The following is a 19,571-nucleotide window of genomic DNA, read 5'->3' on the forward strand; positions in this document are numbered from 1 at the left end:
AGGTGGAGAATGATTTCATACCCATTGTGATGCGTGTCAGAGCCAGTGATGCGCACATGATGGGGTCTCCAAAGGCAGACATCATGTTCTCAAGAGATAATGATGCTGTATGGTTGAAGCTTCGAAATATTCCAGCAAGCCTTCTGAAGGAATTCAGTGGACTCCTTCCTGCACAAGATGCCAAGTGTAAAAGAGTCAAAGATGATTTGTATTCGACAGTATCAGTTGAGTCAGCACTTGAACGGTGTGCCTTTCTATTTGCTCAAATGTTTGAGAGCAAACTCAATGCAGAATAAAGCAGTGGTTTGAGTCTAATTGTCAAAATGCTGATTATTTCAGATACCGGACTGCAGTGCTGAGTGCGTCTAGCAGGGTATATGAAATTTTTAGGAATCTAGCTGAAGAATTGAAAGGGAGATTGAACACTATCGTGTTTACTTCTGTATTGGCAGTTATTGCAAAGACTCTTTTTGCTCATGTGAGGTTAGCATTTTGTTTCATTTTGACATGAGAACCCAGCAGCATTTATCGCTTCTCATACTGTCGTGGTGATAAAGGGACTACAGAATAAGATTCTTATGTATATAGTATGGCATATTGTTCAGGGAATGTCTTTCCTGTAACTGAATCACCTTGAGTTTAGGGGATTCCTGGGGCTCACAAGTTTTCTGGTGCTGCCCATCACGCCATTGGATTGGCCATATGGTCCATCTGTCATTATCACCTCTAATGTGCTCGGCGGTAATGAAAAATCCCCTTTTCTTAAAACCCTACATGATCACTCACACAGCTATACAGTTATTGTACAAAGAAAGCGTGAAAAATGCAGCAAAGGGGAATGCTGAGTGGATAAATTGTAGTGAAGAAGCACCAAGCAATGATAGGAGATAAAGTTTAAACGATGAATACCGCCTTGGAGTAGAAGGAAGAAGAGATAGCATGCATTGGGGAGACGAGTTACGGGGTCTGCAGCGAAAAAGCACTCCATATAACCTGCCAGTACACAGTAGAGGCGGTACTAATTCTATTACCTGTGACTTTTACACAGAGGATTGAGAATAAGAGAGAGCACAGATGGGTCCAACAACTAGAATGTCACTGCGCACGTGAAGACTGACACCTTGTAGGCCCCAAAGACTGGTGCCCCTTTTAGTATTTCTTTACCTGTGACTTTTACACAGAGGATTGAGAATAAGAGAGAACGCAGATGAGTCCAACAACTAGAATGTCACTGCGCACGTGAAGACCGACACCTTGTAGGCCCCAAAGACTGGCGCCCCTTTCAGTATTTCTTTATTCAATTGAACACAAACGATCCGAACACCTAGATCAAACTTCCACCAAGCTGTCCAAACCTGTCAAGGGCTGACATTGCAGCTCTTCGACCCAATTTTGGCAGCTTAACATGGCCAAAATCTTTGTAGGTCAAAAGTACAAGTCTAGGACGGATTCGCTTGCATTTTAGGAGCTTTTATCCTTTTTGGTGAGCTGTAAGTAAATTTCAGCATGTTGTAATTTACTGTTTTGGTCACTAATAGGTGCCCAAACTCTTGTATAACCACCCCAAGGCTTCCCTGAAGCTGTCTAGGTGTTATCTTGCAGTTTAGGTGCAAAACCTGCAAACGAACGCAGCCAGCTGAAATTCCCTGTTTTGGATCATTTCGAGCGAAGCAAACACGTCTATGCATGTCTTAGGAGCTCCCGCAGGCAATGCGACACTTCCCCTTCGATGTGGACGAGTTTTCACGCGAGAAAAGTTAAAACTCTTGTTTCACGATCTGTCACGATGGAACTGTGTGTACCTGTGGGGGATTAGCAATTAGCTAATCCGGTTCCTGTTCAGAAGACTTTTGCCTTGGCAAACACACATAAAACCCACAAGATTGTACATAATCATCTGAGGAGCCCAACTAGTGGGGCATTAGCCTCTGTGTAAGCCTTAAGGGGGGGCGAGATACATGAGAGCACAGTCATTGCGCTACATGAGACAAGGGAGAAGGCAAGCTTTCCATTAAAGCTGCCAGATCTAAAAATCCACTCACAAATGAGCAAAATCAGCCTTCTCTCTCTCTCTCTTGGGTGCCTCTTTTTGGAGTGTGAGTTTACTGGCAGGTGACTCTCACTCGGCCATGTGTCCTATGCCCCCTATGGTTCAGCTTCCTAACCCCTTCCAACTTAGTTGTCAGTGACTTGCGGAGTGGCCCAAATCCCATTTAGGCACACACAAGCTTCCATACTCATAAGAATTTAGTGCTGACTGGCATGACGAGTCCCCGGATGATTGACCTAGATTTGATGTGAGAAACCCATTTGGCTACAACCGTTTCACACTTGCCATGCAATGTCCAATTCCACCTTTTCAAGGGTTGTGGGGGAAACAAACATATTTAGAGAAGGCAACAAGAGAAATACACCTCTTGATGACACTCAACTTGAGGATGCACATCGTGGAGCATTAAAATGGGGGAACATAAGTGCCCATTATGGATTATGGCGAGTTGGAACCAACAAAGACAATGCTCATAGAATCACGGGCATTACAACACGAAACTTCCATATCAATACAAGTGAAAACAACATTGGTGATTCTTCAAGCCTTTGTCCTCTCTCGCTACTCCTTCAATTGTCCATATAGTCTTTCATTTGCTCGCAACTTGCTTCTAAGCAAGGAAGCCACAATCTATGCAAGCAATGTAGGACAAGAGAATGTCACTAATGAGTAAATTGAACAAAGTCTTCAAAATGGAACTTAAGGTGATATCTCCAAATGCGCTAGAAGTTTTCTCGACAATAGTGTTCCATTGCAAACATTGGGTGAAGAGAGAGCTTCTCTATGTAAGCAAAGAGGGATTGCTTAAATTGAGAGAAAAAATTAGAAAACCATAGAATTTGGAAGAAGATGGTCTGTTTTCATAAAACACAGTCATATATACTAAACGGGGTGTAGAATGATGAAAGGAGACTCTCCGTCAAGTCTAGATATGGTTATGGTAAGCTTCAAAGTGGAGAGATTTACCGAAAATTTAGAGTTTGCGGCTTACAAAAATGCAGTTGATATGCAAAAAAGATTTCAAACTGTGTAGGAAAGAAACTTGTTACTGTGCGCATGCAAATGCATCAAGCGAGCTAGCTCCATCCTGTGCTAATAGGAGGGTGTAAAATGTGGTACATGGGAGGATCGCGAGCAAGAGTTGCCCGGATGAACGCAACTGGGTGAGCCATCATCTAGGCTCATCTCTCCTTAGCAGCTTGACGCACTTGGGTCTGGATCTCCTCAATGTGTCTGTGGTGGAGTCATGGGGCCCGACATCCAGTAACATGTGGGCGTCGACTGGCCTGACTCGTCTCAGATTGCTGTTTAGTCACTCCCCTCGGTGGATCTGGGAGTGGAGGGGGTGTGGTCCTTTGGAAAAAATCTGTAAGCTGTGAGTTCCCCCCCCGCCCCGTGTCTTTGTAGGTGGTTGTAGAAGTGTGTCTCTGTGCCTCTGTATCTCCAGCAGGTAGCGCTCGACCACGAGTGAGGGGAGGGGCTACACAGCATGGATGGAGACTACATCAGAGCATTCGAGCCATACTCTCTTGACATCCAGATTGCAGATGAGGATGGATTCTAGTAGTAGTAGTATTTTTGTTCTAGTCTTTTTGTACCCAGATATGGTATCAGATTCACAATTTTGTTAGAGTTTGGTCTTATAGGTCATTTGGCCTTTTGAACAAGTTAATATAACATTTCATTTCATTTCTTGTGTCTCTCTCTTTCATTCAGTTAATTTCAGTAAAGTAACTTTGTGTTTGTGTGCGAAGTACTCGATCCAAGCTAAATCCTTTAACACTTCCATTGCACATGACATTGGTATCAGAGCTCTATACGTGCTTCGGCTTCGCGAACTCAAGGGAAGAACTTCAAGAACTCAAGCAGAATCAAGAACCCAAAGAACCTCTCTCAGTTTTTTTTCCTAAAAGAATCATCGAGCCCTCATCCCGACTTATTAGCTCCCGTTTTCATCGCTATGTCTTTGAACAAAGATCGACATCGAGTACATGGAAAGTGAGATCTTGCATACCAAGATTTGCCTACCTTGTACATGGATATGGAAGGAGTTGGAGAAAGGATCCCTAACCCTCTTCTGCATTCGCATTCGCATTTAGCTTGCATCTCCAACAGGGGGGTTGTCACGTGCACACTTCACTAGCACTACGTGGACATGCTTCTGCTACAATCTAGCATGAGTCTTAGCTTAGGACCTAGCATGGCACTTTATGAGCCTGTAGCAGGACTGCATGCCCATGTCGGTCATAGTTGCATACCCTCTCTTGCAGAGTACCACATCTCAGCATGTCACAAGCACCTCAACCAAGCATTGTCGTCGTGGTCACATCACATCACATGCAGATTCCAGCCGTAGTCCAAGGATTCAGATTTCAGCCTCAAGCATCAGTAGCATTTTCGGATTCCCATTAGCCTCAACATCATCAGCGACATCGTCGTCATCGTATATATGGTTGAATGCAAAAATGCTCTCTGTTCTGGGGATGGAAATTGACAACGTTGAGGATTTGTCCCGGGTCGGGGTGCTATCAGCGATGACGAGGCTGAATGCTGATGGAAGACGCTAATGCATGGCTGCAAAAACGATGTTGTTTGATCTGAAAAACCTTGATGCAAGGCGGCACAAACACTGGTACTGCGAGTACTGCTGAGAAGGGCATTGTTGCGGGCACTACTTCTTGTGCTTCGTCTGGCGCCCAAAGGGTCATTTATGTAGGTACAATCATCTGGGTCGAGCAAGCTTCCTCATGCCCCCGCGAGCAAGAAGTACAAAACTTAATAATTTAAAAAAATGTCCGCAAGAGGTGGTTGAGGCGCAGCTAGGGGAAAAGGCTCTGTGCAGTGAAAATGCTTATGCTTGATGCATGGTACTGATGCTAATGCTAATGGGTTGTGCAATCAAAGGGTATGCAACTACTCTAATTGCTTGGACATGCACGTCTTGCGTACAGCCTCACAAAGGTGCCAAACACTTCCTAGGTTGACCTAAATCTTAGAAGTAAGTACAACTTTTCCAGATGCACATAGGGTTAGATGTGCACATGCATGACATTCCCTCCTTTTCAAGGTGAGGTACTGGTACTGAACTGTATGTCTTCCATATGTTCCGCCAACAACTCTTGGGAGTCTGCGAAAAACTCTTTGCCGGCTCACTTTGCTGCATGGATCCCGCGAGAATTGAACTTCAGGAAAATCTGCAATGCTTGCTTTTTTGGGCCGTGCCTAAAGCGACACAAAATAATCTGCTTCGGCACCAATGCTTTAACTTTGTCTATGATCTCTGGTTCATCTTCTTCAAGACTCTCCATATCCCTGAAACCACTTCAAACACAATAGCATAGACACATCTATTCCTTGTCAAGTGATTGGAAAAAGACTATGCTTGCTAAATGACTGTGCATGGAATGCATAACTAACAATGATGAAACATCGTGAATTCCCTGAATGCAAACTCTTCATTTTTTCTGGAGTGATCTTCATGCATCTGTGCTCATCCGTGAGTGAATCATGTGCATAGTGCACTATGGCTTCCCTATAAAAAGGTAACACGCAAAGACAGCGACAAAAATAGAAGAGATCGTCACGAATGGGAGACTCGGACAATGCATACGGACTAATCATGTGAACAAGAGATACTTCTTGAATAGGATCTTTGGACCTCGACTCGAGAGCCAAGATCGGTTATGCGTGACTGATTGTATGTGCAATTGGGTTAGCTTTACTAGAAACACAATCAATCAAACCACCAAATTGCTCACAAGATTGGAACCATGTAGCTTGATGGTCACTGCAAGATGTACTCGGTATAGACTTGAGAAATTTGAAGGCTTGATGATCCTTACAAACAAGGACATATCTATCATGCACAAAGTGTGTGTTATGTGCATAAGAGAAGGAACGAGTGAGAGGTTCCTTTTCATGCAATGACTGACTCGTTTCTGGAGTGTGGGACTATGTACTGAGAGAGACTACATTGTGTATTTTATCCTCTTTGAAAACATGAGAGTGAGGGATTAATGGCAAAGACAGAATGTTCTTGTCGTAGCGAAGAACTATGGGAGGTCCTCCTTTGATTGTGAGAGAGAGTGTATTTGCTTTCCAACTAACTTGGGGATCATAATCCTTAAACCACTTGATGCCAAAAATCATATCTCATGTTTTGAGAGGAGAAACCACAAACTTACGACGAAAACCGACATTTTGAACCAAAACGGTCACATTAGACATTCATGTGTAAAGGAAGAGCGCATGCCAAGAGCACATCAAGAGATCACAATGGGATCTATTCGAAGAGCTTCGAACCGCAGGCTCTTCACGAGAGAGTCACTAATCACATCATGCATATTACCCGAATCAAACAACATCACACTGCGTTGACTATTCACATGACCATAACACTGCATGAGAGACTCGCGATCGTTAGAAACTTGGGACACATTAGTGTTCTCACTGATTGCATTAACAGATGATATGGATTCTGTGGGTTCTTTACGTGCTTTCTTAGGACAATGTCTTTTCATGTGACCTTTAGTGTGACATTCAAAACATCTTCATCGCTTTGCATACTTGGTTCGTTCTTTAAAACTTAATCAACCTTCTATTAATTCTTGAGCCGATTTTTCATCAGGTGTCAACTTAAGGGTTTCCTGAGTTTTAGCCTTTCGTTTACTATCAATGTGAGATGAAGAGTGATGTGCTCTAGCTGTAGAAGAAGATTGAGAAGAAGAAGAATTACCGTTGTTCTTACCATTACTCTTACCATTCGGTGGGTTCTAAGGGGTATTTGACTTGTTCTCCTTCATTTCTTATGCTAGAGCGATTTTGACGGCGTCTGTGTAGTCCGTAGAGTTGAAGACTAGCACGTCGAACTTGATGTACTCATCTAACCCAAAAAGGAAAGCCTATCCATATTTTCTACATATCAATCTGCTTCAAACATCTTATCTTTTGTGTGCAAAATGGGAGGAACCTTTTTGCTATCCCCAATAATTTCAAAGTGTGCCTTGCCTGTTGACGAATGCAGTGTATTGTTGTATGCAAACTCAAGCAAAGATAAATAATGTTGCCACTTCCCCTTATTGTCTAACATGTAACATTTAAGCAGGTCTAAGACAGTCGAATTGGCCTCTTGTGACTGTCTATCAGTTTGTGGTTGAAATGAGGATGAAAACATACGTGTTGTAACATTTAAGCAGGTCTAAGACAGTCGAATTGGCCTCTTGTGACTGTCTATCAGTTTGTGGTTGAAATGAGGATGAAAACATACGTGTTGTGCCCATTGATAAGACTTAGGCAAAATAGACAAAGGCTGCTTATCGTCACCGACGTGAACTCTTGTTTACTTGGTGATTGGGTTCTATTGTGATTTGAAAAGGCAAGACTAAAGAAAATGAAGGGCAATGAGAGTGCATGCCATATGTGCAACGGCATTTGCGGAGAGCCACGCAGCCACGAGATGATTGAGCCGATAGGTAAATATGAGAAGGGAGGCTGAATTTCAGTTCTGCGAGTGGATTTTCAGGTTTGAAGCTTTAATGGAAAGCTTGCCTTTTTCCCTCGTCTCATGTAGCACAATGATGTTTCTTTGATGGATCTCTCTCTCCCCTTTGCACATATGGTAATGTTGTACTAGTTGGGCTACTCAGATGACCATGTACAGTTTTCTGGGCTTTATCCGCGTTTGCCAAGGCAAGAGCCTTTGGCACAAGAACCGGATTAGCTACTTGCTAGTCCCCAAGAAATACGCACAGTTCCATCGCCATAAATTATGAAAATGTAGAGTTTTTTCGCATGCAAACTCGTTCAAACCAAAAAGGAACTGTCCCATTAGGTGCGGGAGCTCCTAAGACGGAACAACGGAATGGGAACAGGGGTTGGAATTGTAACCTAAAATATGCCATGGGGGGGCCTGTTTTCTACTCTTGAGAGCTTGAGGGTTTGGATTATCTAGGAGAGGATGGGAAGGATACCCACCTTCCCCCCGCCAATAAAGCTTGTAAGTTGTGCCATATTGATGGCACTTGAGGGTTCAGCCATATTGATGGCTGCCCGTTACGCTTGAGCCATATTAATCGCTTTTAAAGAAAAAAGGAACCCCCCCCCCCCCCCCCCCCCCCCCCCCCCTTCCCTCGTGTGATTTTTGACAGGTTTGAAACCTCCCCCAAAACGGCCACCTCTCTCTCTCTCTCTCTCTCTCTCTCTCTCTCTCTCTCTCTCTCTCTCGCACTGGGAAATTGTTGAAAATGCAAAATAGAAAATTGGCTACTTTTTTTGAATTTTGCTGCCCATTCTGCCTAGGCGTTCTGCTGTTAGGTTTTGGTTCCGGAACGTTTTTCCGTTCTCAAAAACCGTTTTGACACCCAAAACCAACTGGAACTCCGTTTTGATACGGTTACCCCCCGTTCCGTCCGTTCCCTGTTACTATGGTTTCTTTATGTCATAAAGTGGTGGTACAGGGCGAGCCTCGAAGATGCGGAAGCAACGGACCTGCGAGATAAACCAGAGTGTTAGGCCGCAGATGAGCTCCCAACACTCTCTCTCTCACTGCACCATTTCTGTGGCGTAAGCTCTAGCAGGGTGGAGTGTAGGTTGACCCTCTTGCATCACTATCATTCTGCTGGTGGAGGATAGCTCAAACTGAAGTGTCGCAGATGAGCTCCCAACACTTCTCTCTCTCTCACTGCACCACTTCTGTGGCATAAGCTCTAGCAGGCTGGAGTGTAGGTCGACCCTCTTGCATCACTATCATTTTGCTGGTGGAGGATAGCTCAAACTGAAGTGTCGGGCCTATGAGAGTAGACCAAGCAACTGCCCACCAAGTGTACTGCCGAGCAGTGGAAACAACTGGCATCAGCCGAAGACCTTAAAGCCAAACACGCTGTGCCAAAGGACAGTGCCAAAGACAATGACGTTGACTCTCCACAAGATGGTCACAAGCTGCACATGCTGCCGAGAGACCACTATGTACAAGCCAGCTCCCAACTGTTGTAGCTCGGTGTCCAACCAGCCACTAGAACAAAGTGATTCGCCTCGGCTGGCTGGAGATTACAATCTCTCCCAAAAAGCTGTCAAGAACTCAGCTGTGAGACTTTCCTCTTGCCAATGAGGTGCTGTATTAGGACGAGCCTCTCTCTGCGCTGCCAGTTTGCTGAGGAGAAAGCGTCCCTCCAAAACCACTCTCCAGGATCGCACTGTACTCGTGCTAGTGGACAGCTCTCCCAAGCCCACAGTCTCGAGTGGCCAGTTGCAAGAGTTGCTGGGTCAGGATCTATGACAGAAGTCCTCTCGCAGATGCCCACCACTCTAATCCTCTGAAAACATCACTTTGTCACCTATGGGGCCTCTACTGCAACTCGGTATAAGCGTCTGTAGTAGCAGGCTACAGTGTCACTCTCACAGGACAGTTAGTTTACAGTTGGGCTTTGGTCAGTTGGTCTTTGGTCATTCCGGCAGAGACGTGGCAGGGATAGGGTGGTCTAGTGGACATCGTGGCGAGGTCACCACCGCCACCCAGTGGGGATAGACTAAGATGATGTTCTTTATGAGCCGTTGGTGGCTCTTGATGATTGTACATATGAGTAGTCGTTTTGGGCCAGTGGCATTATCCGGTACGTAGTAGTCTAGAGGGAGTGAGTCTATACACAGAGCACGTCTTCACCATCCCTGCACATCTGAGCCTCGACACCCCCATTGTACCTGTGAGTCCTGGGCTGGAGCTGAGTATGCTGCCATGCCAGAGTCTGTATCAGTCTTTGAGATAGTCGAGTCATATGTTCTGGTCTGCTGTTGTGTCTTTGTGAGCTCTGTTGACGTCTATTGTTTCCTTTCTGTCAGTCTGTTTGAGGGAGATTCAGTTTGTTTGAGTGAGATTTTCACGCACATTGCACTGAGGACCACCCACTGTAGAGAGCACGAGACATTATCCGGGCTACAGGTGCTCTCATTTTGGTGATCACGATGGGACCTCAAAGGAAGTCTCACTCTTGTGGAGATACAAATCGTGAAGATAATTGGTTGTTACCTAGCTCCGCACGCTTGCTTGCATTGTGTAGATAGTCTGTTGGTCTGGTCCTCTCTTGCCTTGGTCCGACCAGTCCTAGCCCTAATTCTCGTGCCTGGTCCCGGTCTAGTCCTCGTCGTGTCCAATCCTCCTCGTCTTGCCAGCTAGGTGGTCTAGTCACCGGTCCTGGACCAGGTGGTCTAGTCACTATCCTCACTTGTCCTGTTTTAGACCTGTGTTGTTCAGCCCACAATTAGAGTCTTCTTGCCCAAAGCTTGGTTGGATTGGTGGTCACTGCATGACACATACAAGGCGGTCAGTTGAGCGTCAAAGCGCACTACTGAGTCCTCTGAAGCACTATAACCGAAGGAGACCTGTGGTATCTAGTAGAAGTCCATTAACCTCATCACCCGTACCTCCACATACGACATCCCCCATTCCTTCATCCGGTTCCACATCTTCTAGATCACCTTCTCTAGCAAGGCTCTCTCCTATTCTGCTATAGCAGGCTATTGAGCAACACGCCCAACAAGGGGCCATGGAGGTGTTGGCTAGTGTGTTGGCCAAGGTAAACACCAAGTTCCCCATATTCAAAGGACTCGCTTCGAAAGATGCTAACGACCATGCACGGAGGTTCAGATCTCTCTGTAGAGGACGTGGTCTTAACAGAGAAGATGCTTATCTGGTACTTTTTCCATCCACCTTGGACGGCTTAGCAGACAAATGGTACAACCAGTTTGCAGAGAATCATTTTGCAACTTGGGCAAACTCAAGGCAACAATTCTATGCAGCTTTCAGGACGGGTGACTACCAAGAGAAAGTGTTGGATGAGTTGGCCAACATGGTGCTCCAGCCGCAGGAGACTTTTGCAGAGCTTATGACCAAAAGCAAGTATCTGGTTGCTAAGCTTTCCCAGCAACTCGGTGAATTCATGGTTAACAAGTGGGTGGGGAAGGTGCTCCCCAAAACCTCTCAGCAAAAACTCCGAGAGAGCCTCCGACCCGACTCCACGCTGGAGGAATTCATCATAGCCGCTACTAGGATAGAGGGGGCTAGGAAGCTGTTCAACAACTCTCCTCACATAGATACTCACTCTGTGTTCTCGGAAGGTAGTCCTGTTGATCCATTGACTCCCTTGTGCAGGGAACTCCAAGAAGAGAAGTCAATCTCTCTGAGACAAGAGAAACCGTCGCACCTTGGGGCTTTGGATCAAATCAAGAGAGAACTAGAAGAGCTTCGGTCTCAGCAGGAGACTAAAGCTATGGTATGGTGCAGCTGTTGTTGCTCTCCTGGACATCCTCCACAGGACTGTCCCCTTCGGGCTTATTGCCACTTCTGCGAAAAAACTTGGCACGAAGATAAGGATTGTTGCAAATACAACAAAGTCTAGGTCCTTCTATCCAACAAGGGGTAGCACCTGCATCCAGCATGGTCTCACTCTATGGCCATCAAAACCCGTTGACCCCTCTACTGACAACACCCCCTATGCAGCAAGGTATGCACAACAACTTTGCACCCCCCTAGCTTTTATCATGCTAGTACTGCCGTAGTTCCCCAAAGCCTCTACACCTCAGCGTCCAGCGCCATGCAACAACAAGAGCAGCGACCACCTCGTCCCCTGTTTCGTCCGTCTAATCGGCCAATCTTATGCTACAGATGCGGTGAATATCGGCATTACCAAAGTAAGTGTCCTTTACTTGAAGGGCCTCCTCCTTGTAGACATTGTCCGGAGTCTAAGGACCACTGCAGTAAAGATTGTCCCAAACAAAGCGCATCCTCATCTTCAGGCCCGAATCAAAACCAACAAGAGTTTACATTCCCGAAAATCAATCTAATCACATTGAACACCACCCCTTAGCCAACACCTGCTACACATACAGTTCGGCCACAAGTAGCAGAGCCTGCTAGGGTGCTCACTAGAGCACAAAGAGTAGCCTTGGGTTTAAGTTTGCCAACGGGACCATCGTGTCCAACCCTTCCGCAACCTGTTCAAAATGTCGAACCCGTAAGTGGTGAAAAGAATAGGCCGATCTCCATGCTTTCGGACATTGATGGAGCCTTCCTGGCAGTAGTGGCTGACTTGCAACAGGTCAAAGTTTTCGAGGAGGCCCAAATTGTAGGAGCTACGCCCACAACGGAATCTATCTTGAAGAACACCTTTCAGCAAGTGTCTCTTTATGAGATGCTCTAGATGCAACCCTTAGAGGTGACACCCTCTCAATAATTCAATCTTTGTACCTTGGTACAGGGCCTAGTGGTGGGCACCTACCTGTGCAACCCTTGGAGTCCTAGATGATTTCATATCGAGCTGCTCCCCTCACCGATTATAAGAGTCCTACTGTATCTATTCTTGGGCATCAATTCTCAGGCGTCATAGTGGATGGTGGGTCTGGAATCAACCTAATGCCCGCATTTACCATGTCAGCCTTAGGTCTGCAACCTACCCGCCCTGTTCCATTCACTGTTACAGTGGCAGACCAGAGGACAGTCTACCCTGTGGGCATAGTAGAGATGGTGCCTTTGAAGGTACAAGACAATCTACCCTGTGGGCATAGTAGAGAAGGTGCCTTTGAAGGTACAAGACTTCACATTTAGCTTGGATTTTGTGGTGGTCAGTCTTCCTCAGGTGGAGGGAGGATTCCCTTTGCTGATTGGTAGACCATGGTTGTGGCATACTAAGGCACTTCATGATTGGGGAAACGACGCCATGTGGATACATACTCCCGGCTCTCATATGCAACAAATTCGGCTTGAAGGAGGGATGGATCGAGTGGCTCATCACAGTTCATTGTTAGTACAGTCCAATCCCGACCCTGAGCAGCCCATCCCACCTGATAGGTCTGACGAGGACCTGCTACAGTGGTTGGAAGCCACTACATCGATGCCATGCTACATGGTCTCTATTCAAAACTCACCTGTGCCGCCGGAAACACTCTCTCTTCCAACTCCTCAGGAGGACACAAATGTCCAAAGTCCTACAGCAGACAGTACAACAGTCGAAGAAGTAAGTGTGTCAGAACCAAATTCTCATGCTTCGAATAATCGGCCAATGGAAGCCCTCGGTCTCGGGGAACCTATAAACATCACCAAAGGGGGAAGAAATCTCCTCTGCATGAACTCGCCAAAGATTCCCCCTTTCCTGTAGCATCTCTCAAGTCGGGGTTATGGTTATGGTTTCAAAAGCATTCTCTTATGTCGGGGTCTAAAGATTTACCCTTCGAGGAGCTTCCACCTGGATGGTTACAAGAAGAGTATGCGGAGTTTCCAATCGATCAAACACCTGCACATGATGTCTCGAAGCTCCAGGAGGGAGCTCACCTCTCATCTTCTGAAGCACCCTCTGCAGCTACACCCCTTGACCCGGTCAGAGAAGTCAACCCTCAGCAAGTACTCTTAGCAGCTTGGTTATGGGAGCATCCCGCATTACTCAATCAGGTAGTCTCTTTCATACACTCTTTTAAAGATGTTTTTGCTTGGTCCTACAAGGATTTGGAAGGGATCCCACCAAAATTGGGTGTCCACACTATACCTCTGGTTGAAGGGGCTAAGCCGGTAAGAGGCAGAGCTTACAAGCTCAACCCGAAGTATGCGGAGGTGGTCAAGTCAGAGTTAGGAAAAATGCGAGAGGCAGGGATCACTGTACCTGTGGAGCACTCTGAGTGGTTATCACCCATAGTTATAGCGCCTAAGAAGCAGTCCAATAAAATCCGTGTGTGCGTAGGTTATCGTGCTTTGAATAAGGTCACTATCCCAGATGGTTTCCCAACACCTTTCACTGAGCGTGTGCTCGAAGATGTAGCATGGCATGTATTGTACAATTTTATGGATGGGTTTAGTGGGTACAATCAGTTGGGCATCCATCGAGGTGACCAGCTGAAAACGGCCTTTGTGACTCCGTGGGGTATTTTTATCTACACTTGAATGTCTTTTGGGTTGAAAAATGCTCCACCTTGTTTCAATAGGGCAGTATATCTCATCTTCTGTCCTCTGGTTACGGATCATCTCCGCATCTTCATGGACGATTTTTCGACCTTCTCAGGTGCTCAATGTTCAACCCCAGTGGAAAATCTAGAGGAACACCTCGCTCAGCTCTCTGCTGTCTTCCTCAGGTGCAGAGAGGCACGCCTAAAGCTAAATCCTAACAAATGTCATTTTTTGGTTACTTAGGGCACACTTCTAGGCCATGCGGTGTCTGCTAAAGGTTTAGCGCATGACCCAGAGAAGATCGTGGCAATCTTTAGGTTACCACCTCCCATCAACCCAAAAGGGCTGCATAGCTTTGTAGGCCACACAGGTTATCATCGCAGGTTTATACGCATGTATGCACAGGTGGCTCAACCCCTAACCCGCCTAACCAGTGCTGCTGTTCCCTTTCAATGGTCAAATGCAGAGGCTGAAGCTTTTACATACCTTAAAAAACGCCTCACAGAAGCGCGTATCTTAGTAGCTCCTGACTGGTCTCTCACCTTTCATGTGCATACAGACGCCAGTCAATTGGCGGTGGGTGCGGTGCTGACTCAGCCTAGTAAGGAGTACAACCTGGATCGCCCTGTTCACTATGCGAGTCGCCTACTTACCAAGGCAGAGTGCAACTATAGCACCACAGAAAGGGAAGGTTTAGCTATTGTGTATGCTGTGCAAAAATTTCGGCACTACTTATTAGGGGTCCACTTCACAGTTATTACTGATCACCATGCCCTGCGATATCTGCTCAACAAGCCGCAGGTTGCAGGTAGAGTATGGGGATGGCTACTCTTATTTCAAGAGTTTGATTATGAAGTGGTACGCAGGCCTTGCAAACTTCATGTCCTTGCCGACCACCTTTCTCGCGTTCACACTGGTGAAGAAGCAACAGCGGTTGCTGACGACTTTCCTGATAGCAGTCTCTTTAAGGTGGATACCACTCCGGAATACTACGGCGATGTTTTGCATCTGCTTTCTACTGGCCTCTACCCAGAGAACGCTTCTCCCCTGCAGAAGAGACGCCTGTTGTTGAAGTCTAGGCCTTTCACTATGATTGGGGGCCAGCTATACAAATCAGGGCAGGATGGTGTTATGAGGCGGTGTGTCTCCCCTCATGAAGTCGAGTATATTTTGGAGGATGCTCACAGTGGTCCCACTGGTGGCCATTACCCTGGTCATATTACTGCACAGAAGATTCTACAGTGTAGCTTATGGTGGCCCTATATTTTTCGCGATGCAATTGCATATGTAAAGGTATGCAATGTATGTCAGCGTTGTGGCCGTAAATTAACCAAACAATCAAACCGTCCTCTGCAGGTCTCTATGGCATGGCAACCCTTTGAGAGATGGGGCATAGATTTTGTAGGTCCAATTACTCTCTCTGCCCAACCCGGCAATTGGAAGTATCTCTTGGTGGCTACAGACTACGCGGCAAAGTGGGCAGAGGTACTGGTAACAACGGACTGCACTGGCACTACGGTAGCCAATTTTCTCTACGAAAATATTTTGTGCACGTTTGGATGTCCCTTGGAAATCACCAGTGACATGGGTAGTCACTTTGTGAATGAAACAATTTCTACCTTGCTCGCCAACTACAAGATTTTTCACTGAAAATCTTGTTCCTATTATCCTAGAGCAAACGGGCACGCAGAGAGCACTGATAAGGTTCTGATAGCACTCCTGCGGAAAGCATGTCATCTTCATCCCTCGAGTTGGGCTCAAGCTATCCACGGTACACTTTGGGCATATCGAACTTCTTTCAAAGCCACAACCAATCACACCCCATTTCAATTGGCTTTCAGTTTGGAAGCAATACAACCTTTCGAATTCAACTCAGGATCTCCGTGAGTGGGCAGTCTTCGTGGCAATGGAGATTTGGGGTCGGTATTTGTCTCTCGTCTTTTCCTTTTGGATGAAAGCCGAAGTTTGGCTTCACTGGCTCTAGAAGCAGAGCAGCTTCGTCGTAAAGCCTGGCATGATCGCCATCTCAGAAAGTCGCAAATAACGCAAGGAGCACTGGTGCTACTTTATCAAGCCAAGTTTCTGAAAAAAGCAAAGAAGTTGGTCCCAGCATGGAAAGGACCATATAAGGTGATGGAGATTCTACCCCACGAAGCTGTACAATTAGCCACTCTCGAAGGAGTTCCGCTGCCTTTAGTCAATGGATCTCCGATCAAATGCTATCATGCTTAAGCTGCCGCTCAAGGGTCTTACGGAGCTACAATCAAGTGTTGAGCTTCGCCGATTCCCGAACCTTTAAATAACTTTCGAATCACTATCTGTGGCATCCTTGCTGTTCCTTTTCATCTTATCTCATACACCCTCTCCTTAGACAGTTCTCCTTCTGCAGACTCTGTTAAGCTCAATGGGTTTGATTCTGGAATTGGATAAACTCTACCCTTCACTCTCTGTTTTCAATCTCTGTGTGTATCTTGTGTAAATCCCTCCTGGGTTGTGTGTGTAGGAAAGATTCTAGTCTTGGGCATAACCTATTCTCCTCAATCTCGACTCAGGTCCTTTTTCACAGCTTTTGCCGCTCAAGTGAAACTCAGTTCTTTTGCTATGCCTAAATGTCTTCGTATCTTGGAGTGGGGTATTTATGAAGGTACTTCTCGTTTTATGTGCTAGTACTGATTCTTTCTGAGTACCTCGAAATTATTAATGCTTTCTATTAATCAAGTACATAGTTTGCTCGTAGCTAAATGTTTAAGGTCTCCGAGATAGTTTCCTACCCGTGAAAACTCTCTCTTTATTTTCTTCTACCCTCGACCTTGTCTCTCCTCTCAACCCCCTCCCCTAGCCCTAATCCTCGCCCTAGCGCTTTCCCTGTCTCCTCCCCCCTCGCCCCTTTACTCTCGCCCTCGCCCTAGCCTTGGCTTGCCTCGCCGGTCGACCTAACCTTATCCCTCGTCCCTTGCCATCCCCTCGCCCTTGTCCTTCCCCTCGCCTCTCGCCCTAGCCCTCCCCTTCCTCTCGCCACTCGCCCTCTCCCATTCCCTTGCCCCTAGCCCTCCCCTTCCCCCTTGCCCTCGCCCCGCGCCCTTTCCCATTCCCTAGCCCCTAGCCCTTCGCCTCTTGCCCTTGACCCTCCCCTCGCCTCTCGCCCTAGCCCTCCCCTTCCCCCTTGCCCCCTCACCCTCACCCTCTCGCCCTTGTCCCCCCCTTGCCCTCACCTAACCCCTCGCCCTCGCCCTTCAAGCACCTCAAGTCCCTCGCCCGTCCTCGGTCCAGCCCTCGCCTTCCCCGCACCCTCGCCTCCTGGCTGCTGCGCAAAAAGCAATCAAAGAAAAAAAAAAAACCAAAAAAGCACATTAAAAAAGAAATCAACTGGAAAGCGAAGCGATACTTACGTGACTTTAGCTTCAACTTAAACGTAAATCAGCCTCAACTTCTGTATATCAAAAGCGCCAAGCGTAATTTTGACTCCACACTCTTCGCAGCGCGAGGGTGTCTCCGAACCTCCTTCACCTTGCTACTCTTGTTTCTCAGTGGAAGTCCTCGGCACAGTTTATAAAGATGGTTCGTACTCGGAATAGAGAAAAGCATCTCCAATCAGAGGAAGAGTCCTCTGGCTCTTGGGATAGCTCTGACAGTAAATCATACTATACTCCTAGTTCAGAGGAATCTTTAGAGGAAGATTCACCCCAGTCAGTCACTGCTGACAGGGTCACCACTCTCGAGGTGCCTCGCCCGTCTGATACCCTCTCCATGGTACCTTTACTAATGATATATCATGTACAGGCGCCAAATCCGGCACTCAAGGATGTGTTCTCTCAGCAGCAAATGATAGACTTGGGTCTTTAATTTGGCTCAAGCCGATTTGTTCTTCAATATCTCTACTGCCAAGCTAAGTTCCCTCTTGCTCACTTTTCCAAAGCTAAATAGTACTGCACTTACAGTGGAGGATATCGGACAGGCTATGGGAATATTGACTATGCTGGCACCTCTGCTCGCAACCAAAACCTTTTCGAATCTCTCACCAGAAGAAACTGCAAATGCTTGTTAGGAAGTTTTGCTGGACTCACATCCAGACTATCACAGGAGTCAGCATCTGTATTCAGTGTTACAGTATTATTTTTTACTGTGCGTATCAGAAAGAACAGGGGTTCCATCTTCTTCGGGTTCTCCAGTAATATGCGATGCTTTTTTTTGTCTCTTCCACTGCCTACTGTATCCATTTTGACCATCTGCTGTTTAAAGCGCTACAGGACAGGGCAAAGCGTTTTCAGGCTCAGCGTAGAGGGAAAGCTGAAAGGTTTTATTGCTATGTATTGGGTAGTGCAGGTTATGCAGCAAAAGGTAGATGCACCAGCTGTTCTCACCCTTCAAGATGATCCAAAGAACAACACCGTTCCAAAATGGCCAAAGGGAAAGGCATCTTGCGTAAGAGGGCAAAGGTACAAAAAGATTCGTCTGAGCAGCTAGCAACACTACCCTTCTCAGAATCACAAGTCAAAATCTCTGACGTCCATACTTCAACACCAACAGTGCGTATGTCTACTTCTGTGGCCACCTCAACTTTCACACCACCTCTTGTGAGTAGTGTTGCAGTCATTAAAACACGACCTCCAGTTCTGTTGCCAGCACCACGTACTACTCTTAGCTCTGGGACACCTACATCTGAAAAGCATGGCATATATGAGAATTTTGCGCCTCAGGCCGACAGAATTTTAGAGGCGGACAGAAGAGCCATTTCGACGATTATGAATGTAGCCCTCTTATTGCAAGGTACCAACGGTCTGCATCGCGCTTGCTATGACAATATGCAAAGGGAAGTGCAAGCTCATCTTCAACGAGCGATGGATAGGGACAATTTCATTGCTACAGCTCAATATCGCATAAAAATCTTAACTCAACAAGTAGTGGACCTCAAACATATTGTCCACACTCAACAAAAACAGTTAAAAAAGGCAAATGATATGACCGCAGCAGTTATGGACCTCTCTCCTGTGGTACATACACTATGTCCCTCATGTGCAAAATACCAAGCTGTAACTATTTCACAGACAGTTCCAGCTACAGCTACAGATACAACTACAACTACAACCCCGGTTTCTCCGCAAGTTCCTGTTATGGCAACACAGATACAGACACAGACGGACGTTGCCAAAGCCCATTCAGGGGAATCGCAAACAGGAGAGAAAGCAAATCAACAGGCAATGGACCTCAAACATATTGTCCAGACTCAACAAAAACAGTTAAAAGAGGCAAATGATAATCTTAACTCAACAGGCAGTGGTCCTGAAACATATTGTCCACACTCTTAACAAAAACAGTTAAAAGAGGCAAATGATATGACCGCAGCAGTTCTGGACCTCTCTCTTGTGGTACATACACTGTGTCCCTCATGTGCAAAATACCAAGCTGTAGCCATTTCACAGACAGTTCTAGCTACAGATACAACTAAAACTACAACCCCGGTTTCTCCGCAAGTTCCTGTTATGGCAACACAGATACAGACACAGACGGACGTTTCCAAAGCCCATTCAGGGGATTCTTAAACAAGAGAGAAAGAAAATCCTACCAATATGGAGTCTAAGCCAGCAGGATCGGTCTCAT

The 19,571-nt window shown here is 46.3% G+C and overlaps 1 protein-coding gene across 8 annotated transcripts in view; it reads left to right on the forward strand.

The window, feature by feature from the left end:
* MSH1 (MUTL protein homolog 1) overlaps nucleotides 1-19,571 on the forward strand; it is a 212,754-nt gene that overhangs the window by 170,993 nt on the left and 22,190 nt on the right. For 6 of the 8 annotated variants that reach the window (XM_086484589.1, XM_086484566.1, XM_086484534.1 and 3 more), the window contains exons 18-19: nucleotides 3-244; nucleotides 340-483. In XM_086484589.1, the coding sequence (XP_086340715.1) occupies nucleotides 3-244; nucleotides 340-483 (386 nt within the window). The remainder of the gene's footprint in view (nucleotides 1-2; nucleotides 245-339; nucleotides 484-19,571) is intronic. The other 2 variants (XM_086484574.1, XM_086484582.1) reach the window with 1 other exon arrangement.

Source organism: Adiantum capillus-veneris, chromosome 2, assembly GCF_014529385.1.
Source record: "Adiantum capillus-veneris isolate H3 chromosome 2, ASM1452938v2, whole genome shotgun sequence".
Classification (NCBI taxonomy): Eukaryota; Viridiplantae; Streptophyta; class Polypodiopsida; order Polypodiales; family Pteridaceae; genus Adiantum; species Adiantum capillus-veneris.